Here is an 8,986-nt window from a genome sequence, read left to right on the forward strand (position 1 = left end):
GAAAAATTAATTTATAAATAATAAGAAAGTATTTTCTATAGAAAAAATTGGAACACTCGTTAATCCTAAAATTAAGGCCTCGTTTGTTTTGGGAAAATATTTCATCTTATCTTATCTCATTTAATCATTACAACTTTTTTAATTTTCAATATAAAATAAAATAAACAATTCAATTTTTTCAAATCTCAAAATAAAAATAATATTAAAAAATATATTTTAATAATATTTTATTTAATTTTTTAATTTTAATCTCATCTCATTTCAATTTTAAAAACAAACGACACCTAAAGTTATGTCGCCGATTAATTATGCCGCATTAAAACATTGACTTGAGGTCAAAGGCATAATCAAGCTAAGCGTTGACTAGACTGAGTATGTATTAGTAGGCTGTGTAGTGCCTAAAGAAAAAAGACACCAAATTTTCTCAAACGTCCAAACATGGAGCACGGTCATGATCGTCGTTTTCTCACCCTCAGTTTCTGTATTAGCTTTATCCCATTCCTATTTTCCTCCTACGCTTCTCCCTTCTCCAACCCACCCCTCCTGGGAATCCACCCTCTCGGTACCTCTCTCTCTCTCTCTCTGTGACTGAGTTCTTGCCTTATAAAGTTATAAATCTTTGAATACTTGTCTTTGGGGCCTGTTGATTGGTATCTATAGATACTCTAGCATACCCGTATACCCAATCTATTTGTTCTCGATTTCCATTAGATCCTTTGAATTTGAAGTTGTTTCCGTGGTGGATGCAGATGAGAAATACTTTCAGCCTGAGGTGATCAAATGCAAGGACGGGTCAAAATCCTTCACCAGAGACCGTGTCAATGACGATTTCTGTGACTGCCTTGACGGGACTGACGAGCCCGGTATTCACTCTCATTTAAGCTGGACTTAATTTTGCTCTTACCGTCGTCGAATCTCAATGCGTCGATAGAATAATGCTGCTGTCAAATTGTATATAGCTGACTCAGAATTTCCGGTTTCAATTATTTTAGTTTTGTTTTTTCAGCGCAAAAAATATTGATATTGTGTCGTGCAAAAATCATTTTCCACTGTCATAGATTATTGCCAAATCAAATTTCTAAGACATCAAATTTACTATTTTTTTCCCTTTTATGATAGAAAAAATCAGGGTAGTCAGGTATTGGGTCTTATGCCTTCCCTAAACGTTAGTACGACATGGTTGTATTGCGGACTAAAGTCATGTCAATGAACTAATGGATTATTGGAATCAATGAGATTGTCATTTTTCTCGTGTTGGACTAACGAATGCTCCTTAAGGGGTTTATGAGAAAGAAGATTTGATTATGAGAAGTTTGATAAATGTTGAGTGGAATCTCATATTTACATTTTTTTTACAAGTCCTGTCGATCAACTAATGGAGATTTTGAAAAGAATGAAATTATCATTTTTCTCATGTTGGACTTGGTAATTCTTTGGATAAATCAGCAGTGATCTTGTAAACGGATTGTGAAGTGAGATCAAACAGGCAAGGGAACTAGAAATGGAAGTACTTGATTGTTCCAGTTGCATTTATGGATGCCCCTTAAGGGGTTTATTTAACTCCATATTTACGTGCAAATAAGAGGTCTATTTTGATTATGAGAGGCCTCATTTTTATTGAGGAATGCTCGTGTTTACATTTAATGATGACACTATTGTTGTTGGTTCTTTTTCTTTTTCCCTGAGTGAAGTAACCATCCTTGTTTGGTAGCAGAAGCCTTTAATCAGATGTATCACGAATTCCATTTCTTGTTTGTGCTGTTGGTTGTCTGGTTATACCCACGGAGATGTTTTCTGGAGGTTTCAATTTTTGTCAAATTACAATTTCAATTCTTTATGATGATGAGATAGAGAATCTACAAAAGGAACACTCCTCTCTCTCTCTCTCTCTCTCTCTCTCCCCCCCCCCCTGCCTTGCAGTTTTCAGGGTTGGTATTCTATCTTCTGTTTCTTTCTGATGTCAGGCAGACAGTCTGACAGTTTGCCTCAGAATGATTCTGTTTTCATGAATCCAGATTCTGATATAAAAGTGCAAGGGTGAACTGAAACTACTTTTTTGTCATACATGATTAATTCAGTTCTCTATAAATCTCATTTGTTTTCAATTTTTCCAATCACTCCTCATTTGATTTCCAATTCTTCTTATCAGCTAATCCTACCCACTTACTGTTATCATTAACTATAATTAGTCACATGAGATGGAATTGTTTCTTTAAACTCATTGACCCAACATGACCCAACATCTCTCTCTAATCTCATCCCTGTTATATCAAATTATTCTTAGGTAATTACTTTTCCTTAATGATTTTTACGGAAAGTAGATGAAAATAGGTAATTGGAGCAATTGGATGTCATAACAGGTGTGATAAGAAAAATGGGAAACCCTAGGAGTGTCAATGGAATTAGATCAAACCTAAGGGGATGCAAATGTATTTTGGTAAGACATAAGTATGGTGCATCGTGTTGAGAACCAAGGATCTTCTATTCATCACGCTATTTAATAATGTTTATATTTGGGCAAGTCATTTATGTTTTTTATTGCATTTACAGGAACATCAGCCTGTCCAGCGGGGAAATTTTACTGTAGGAATGTTGGAAGTATTCCTCGGTTTATATTTTCTTCTCGTGTTAATGATCGATTTTGTGGTGAGTGGTTCACTAAAATTATTTCTCTTCCTTCTCATGCTTCTTCGTACTGGTCTGGGCTTAAGTTGTTTCTTGTTTTTTAGGCTTTCTTGTTTTCTAGGCTTAACTTAAGTTGAAACAACATAGTTTCTGGAATTATGCCTCTTGCTTTGAAATGGGATTGACTAATGATATTCTAATCCTAGACAGCTTTTGTGATCTTCATAGTGGTGGAGTCCTTTGCTGTGGATAAATGACCCTTTGATACGTAGCTTCCACAACTAGAATGGCATGTCTCCTTGAATCAAGCCACATTCTTTATGGTCCCATAAAGAATGAATTTGGAGCCGGAAACTGAATTACTGGCAGGACTGTTATTTTTTATTTTTAAAACAAACTGTAGATCAGGTCTCCTTATTATTAATATCCTCACTTTTGGTCAAGGAAACCTTCTACAAAACCTCCAATGCAAGAAACATCATATGACAAAAGACAAGCCCAAAACCGAAGAAACCCATAAGCCGTGTAAAACTACTACTGAAGAACCTAAGCCAAGATTCATCTACAGACTTTTCTTAAGGTAAACCTGTGCGATCTGTTCTAAAAATCCCCTTGAGCAGATAAGGGAGCTCATCCTGTGTCAGCCATACTCTATTGCAGCCATTACTACCCAGTCTAGCAATGTAATCCGCTTCCATATTACCTTCCCTATAGACATGCTGTATTTGAAAATTCATCAACATTAATGGCCGACTCAACTCATCCCAAAAATCCTCCAAATACCATAAACTACACTTGCCTTCCCTTAACCAATTAACCACCACCAGCGAGTCCATTTCTAAAATGACGTTGTTAAAACCCATGGCGTTACAATTTTTTACACCCATTAAAAGAGCCATCAATTCAGCTTGATTATTGGTTCCACTGCTTGTGCTAGCAGCAAATGCAAACTTCAACCTTCCTTGTTCATCCCGCAGCACTCCACCCACACCTAGATCTCCTGGATTTTGTAAACTACTTCCATCAATGTTTTGCATAGGATGTTTAGCTCTTTCTTTTGGGGATTGGCGAATGGCAAATCAAAAAGGAAATGGATAAAGTGGGATATCCTTTGCAAGCCGATTGATGAGGGGGGAGTAGGATTGAGGAATCTATTTGATGTTCAAACTGCTCTATACATTAAATTTGCTTGGAAATTGTTGACTACTAATTCTTTGTGGACAAGTTTTTTCCAATCCAAGTATACTCAGAATCAGCACATTTTGATGGTAGATCCGTCTAAGGGCACTCGGTTCTGGAAGATGGTCATGGGGGTAGTTCCTGTGGTGCTTCAGCATTCTAGATGGCTTGTGAAAGATGGCAATGTCTCATTTTGGAGGGACAAATGGCTGGAGTCAGGTCCTATATGTGCTCAACAGAGCATTGTAAACCACCCGAATCTGTTGGTTAAGCATTGCATGGTGAACAACAGCTGGGATGTGGACATGCTAGTACAGCTCGTGGGCCAAGAGTTAATAGACAACATTGTCTCGAAGATTAGCGGTATAAGAGAAGGGTCTGATATTCTAGTTTGGATGGGCAACTTGGATGGAGGTTTCACATCCAAGAGTGTGTGGAATATTGTTTGAGTTACAACTCCAAGAACGCAGTGGTCGGAGTGGGTATGGCATGTTGCGTTGCCAAGGAAGGTCTCGGTGATAATGTGGAAAGCCTGGCATCATAGTCTCAGCGTAGATGAACGAGTTAGACGAATTGGCATTCCGTTGGTCTCCAAGTGTGAATGTTGTGAGGAAGGGGCTTTTGAAGACTTAAACCATGTGCTTTATGGGGGGAGAACAGCAGCAGCTATTTGGAAGTTTTGCTCGAGTTTGGTGGGAATTCCATATGTTGCAAATTGGACATGGAAAAAAACGGTGGAGGTGTGGTTTAGACGCACTAAAAGGTCATCGCAGGTGGGTAACCTAGTCGGGTTAATTCCTAGTATCATCACATGGAGTTTGTGGGCCTGGAGGTGTATGGCAAGGATGGAAGGCACAAGGGAGTCCATTACAGCGTTATGGCATTCTGTGAAGCATTGGATGAGTTGGGTTGGAGTGAAATTAAAAGCAGGTTCTCGGTTGGAAAGCAGGGATATTGTGATATTGCAGATGTTGAAGTTGCCATTCAACGTTAAACAGGATAAGCTAATAGCAGCGTCTTGGATATCCTCACGAAATGGCTCTGCCAAAACTAACAACTTTGATTTATGAAACTTCAATAACGATCGAAGTCTTCTTTTCGAGGTACCAAGCCCTCGAGCATTCTAGAACAAGATCGTATTAATCATAAATTCAATCGGGAGGGCCTGCTAGGAGCCTGGGACGAACTTCGTCGTGACCTTCCTCTGTGCCCTTAACTGTAATCTCTGAGTTCGAATGACCATCCTTCTCCTTCCCTAGATGAGGAATCACCCCCGCATCATTCGACACAAATACGTTTTCCTTACCTCCTGCACAGACTGTTGCCTGCAGACCAACCTCCACCAACTCTCCCTCTTCAATAATAGGTTGCTCAGACAAATCCACAGCCTCCGTACCGTCCCCCACGCTAGTCCCTAAAGGCAACGCCAAAAATGTCCCACCATTCTCTAACTGTGCACAAACAAACTTGGATACCTCCAAAACTCCTTTATTCTGGGCCCCACTAGTCTCCCCATGCAACAAAATTCTATCCACGGACGTACTCAAGACCATTGCATTATTCTCACCTGCACTACATGCACTGCTTGCAATGCTAGCACGTTGTCAGTCTTTGTTTCAAGTCCTGACACCATCGCCTCCTCCCCCTGATCAACAACGGTCTCCAGCTCATTTAGGTCATCAGACGAGGGCACTGTAAAAGGTGCGTTTGGTTTTCCATCCATTTTGCCATCCCGGGCCGACTCATTGTCTACTGGTGGATCAGATGATTTTGCAGCCCAAGCACTAACCTGCTTAACCCCTGCTTTCTTTTTCTTATCCTTCACCACCTGCTGTGATGCTTTGCAAGTAATTAGATTATGCCCTTGCACCTTACAGTGCAAACAAAAAGCAGGCAAGGTCTCGTAAACAACTTCCTGACAAATACTCTTTGGATTCTTAGGCGTGCCAATCCAAAAGGACTTAATCGGCTCCTGAGCAACATTCATTAAGACACAGACCCTTGCACCATCAGTCCTCGTGGCACATCTTGTTGCGTTATCTCTTCTCAAATACATTCCAATCGGCGCCGTTATACTCTTAAGAAAGGCCTCATGATAATAATTTGGTGGCAGACCAGGAAGCATTAACCATACCGGGGCTAAAGCCGGCTCTGATTCCTCAGTAAACTCCGTCGTCCATTGGAATAAATGATAAGCAACACCATCCACATCATAGCTCTCTCTAGAGAGTGCTTTAAGGAAATCCTCCTCATTTGAGAAACAGACAAAAACATTCCGAGGCCTTCTCATCGCAGACACCATTGACTGGATAGACAAGCCCCAACGCTCATGAATAAACATGCGAATTCTATCCAGCGATGGTCTTTGTCTAATAAACTTCAAAACAATGGCAAACCTAAACGGCTCAGCAGATTTTTCCACTTCCTCCTTCAAAAAAATTACGTAAACTTCTCCGTCTAACATTTTCGGCTGCCTAAACGGAGCAATCACCTCAGGGATGGCCTGAGGAGACACTTCGAAACCAGCTCTGCAAAAGCCCTAGCCCTCCCTGCCGATGTCTGGGGGCCATGGAGTCCCCCGACGGCAACCATACGTAGCGACCACAAGACAAGCCCTAGCAGAGCTCAAAAAGAAAAAAAGCCTTCAAATTGTAATAACCTTCTCTACTTCGCAGTGAGACTATAAAACCCTAAGGTAGATTTGGGGAGGGTTTTTGGCATGAATAAGAATATTGAGGAATTCCTCCCAAAAGGGATAGAAATACTTAACTACTACTCCTTTATTGTTGCAACTGCTTACTGGCAGGACTGTTATGTTTCCATAGTAGACTTTAGATCTCTCATCCTTGTAGGACTCAGATTTGCTGGCACTTTATCCGAGTTATCTATTCCAATCAAGACCCATATCATATAAACGATGATTTCAAATTTGGGATTATTAAGGACTGTTCCTATTCCTCCTAATCTGAGTTCTGGTTCATTATAATCCATGTAGATTGCTGTGATGGAAGTGATGAATATGATGGTAGTATCAATTGTCCAAACACATGCGTCATGGGTGGGAATATTGACTACAAGACTGGCAGTTATGTCCCAACAATTCGTAACATGAGCTCTATCAATGAAAAAGAAACCAAAAGTGGAGTTAATTTGGAGGACTTGATTCAAAAGCTTCAAGGTTTTTTGTTTTTTTTTTTTTTCTCAAAATGATTTTGCTACTGTTGAACATGATTTGTTAGTTGATACAAGTGGGGCTCCTGTGTTTTCAGGTCTGAAGGTAATTATAATCCTACAGGCGGTTCTCATTGGTTCAGTTGTGGTTTTCCGGATTTTCCACCGCCGTGCCAGATCCAAAAAAAGGCGCTTGCGTTGAGAAATCCACCAACCACGTGTAGCTGACTGTTACGTTTTGGTGAGGAAATATTTTCCCGTTTTGCAATTGACATGAATTCCGATTATCTTCTCCTGCTGTTTTGGGAATACATTCAGATCCTAAGAGGTAGATTGGCTGATTTCATATCATAATGCTTTCTTTCACATATGTTTAGGGCTTTCAGTGCATAGATTTATTTTTGGTGGGGGCGCTTTCTTCCAGATTCGACTGTTCTTATTCCAAACCTGACAAGCTGCAGAGATGATTCCAGTGTCTGTTGCATCCGTACAAGAACTTGCTGGTGGCCAACTAACCATATAATGGATGGATATCTGTGTCTGCTCCAGTGCATATTGGAAGGCATGAAAATTCAACTTTAACACAATGGTAACATACGGAGTTTTGAGTTCAATATCATCCAGAGCGAGCCTACATGAATTTATAGGAAGAAAAAGAACTGCCTTTCTTCGATGATATTCAGATAGGAATGATAGTACAGAGGGAACTTTGGGTTTGAATGATAGGAATGAATGGTAAATTTTGATCTTTAACCAAATTGGTAGGTCCTTAACTTTCTCTGTTACTGGTAAATTATGATATTAACCACGTGGTAAGTCCTTAACCAAGTGGTAGGTTCTTAGAGCACTATCACTGGCTTAGCCAAATGCAATTGAAGTTCCCAATATGCCGAATATCACTTTAAATGAGTCTGCAATGGATTAGGCATATTGGAGTTATAAGAACTTTGAGCTAAGGTAACTAGTTCTTGGGAATCATATTTGGTTGGTACTGTAGCAAGGCCAAACCGTCCAACTACATTTATGAAATTTTAGATAAGTATAATCAACGAGTTTTATATATTACTGTTAAATGATCATTGAAAATAGAAGTAAAAACAATAATTTAATTAGAATGAACTAGATTACCGTTACGTTATTAAATATAAAAAATACATGTTATAAATTATGAAATTTAACACTATATTTTATTTGATTACAAACTAACGTATAACCAGTAGAACTGCAAAATATGACAAATAAATTAGATAAAAAAAATAAAAAAAGTAAAATAAAATTAATAATATTTTATTAAATTGAGTTTAGATAGATAATCCAATATGGGATATGTCTAAAAATGATTTTTTTGCGACAAAATTTGCTGTCGCCGCAAAAGAATTGGCTGCAAAAAGTCATTTTTGTTATAGTGTTAGGTTTTGAGTGGAATAGACAAAAAATAAAATGTATAATATTAGATAAAATTTTACTAATGGAATAGCTAAATACTCATTTTAATTCTTTATGCAACTTAATAAATGTGTTTAAAGCAATTTTAATTGTACTGAAATATTTTCAGAGGCAGATTCAGTTATTCTCAACATGGTGATGCCAATGTAGCTTTCACAATTATAATGTCATTTGAGTTTTGTTTATCTTGCATTAAATGAAAAAATCATGGGAGTAGCCGATTCTATGTGCCAAGCATTGCAATTACAAACTCAAGACATTTCAAATTGGATGCATTTGGTCAAAGCTACAAAAGCACTCAATTTAGAATTTGAGAAAAGCGATTGGGAGACTTTTCATAGAAATGAGAGATCATTTTGTGAAAGACATGACATTGAAGTTTTTATACGAGTCATATACTTGTATACACGTCAAGTTGAGGAAGATCTCACACTTAATGAGATCCTTTTACATTTGACACTTGGTCACAGAAACTGAACGACAGGTTTATTGAGAAAGCAATGAAACTTCTTACTCTTAGCTAACTTTGGATCCTAAAAATGCATAACCATACATAAACATCGAT

General features: G+C 38.4%; 1 protein-coding gene across 3 annotated transcripts; it reads left to right on the forward strand.

The window, feature by feature from the left end:
- Positions 1-401: 401 nt before the first annotated feature.
- Positions 402-7,803, forward strand: LOC108993721 (glucosidase 2 subunit beta). 3 transcript variants are annotated; one of them, XR_001996558.2, is made up of 6 exons: positions 402-562; positions 750-863; positions 2,551-2,646; positions 6,800-6,982; positions 7,074-7,303; positions 7,400-7,803. XR_001996558.2 is itself a non-coding variant. In XM_018968728.2 (6 exons), exons 1-5 carry the CDS (start codon positions 439-441, stop codon positions 7,175-7,177), a joined length of 621 nt encoding a protein of 206 aa, XP_018824273.2. In that variant the 5' UTR covers positions 402-438; the 3' UTR covers positions 7,178-7,216; positions 7,353-7,803. The 3 variants fall into 3 exon arrangements, 2 of the variants coding, with proteins under 2 accessions (XP_018824273.2, XP_018824274.2); XM_018968728.2 differs by having other exon boundaries at positions 7,074-7,216; positions 7,353-7,803; XM_018968729.2 differs by having other exon boundaries at positions 7,074-7,216; positions 7,362-7,803.
- The last annotated feature ends 1,183 nt before the right edge of the window (positions 7,804-8,986 follow it).

The sequence above is a fragment of the Juglans regia genome, chromosome 1 (genome assembly GCF_001411555.2).
Source record: "Juglans regia cultivar Chandler chromosome 1, Walnut 2.0, whole genome shotgun sequence".
Classification (NCBI taxonomy): Eukaryota; Viridiplantae; Streptophyta; class Magnoliopsida; order Fagales; family Juglandaceae; genus Juglans; species Juglans regia.

Coding starts and splice junctions, on each gene's coding strand:
- LOC108993721 (XM_018968728.2), top strand. CDS start 439: ATGGAGCACGGTCATGATCGTCGTTTTCTCACCCTCAGTTTCTGTATT. Junction 563..749: donor CCTGGGAATCCACCCTCTCG/GTACCTCTCTCT, acceptor TGGTGGATGCAG/ATGAGAAATACTTTCAGCCT. Junction 6,983..7,073: donor CTTGATTCAAAAGCTTCAAG/GTTTTTTGTTTT, acceptor CTGTGTTTTCAG/GTCTGAAGGTAATTATAATC.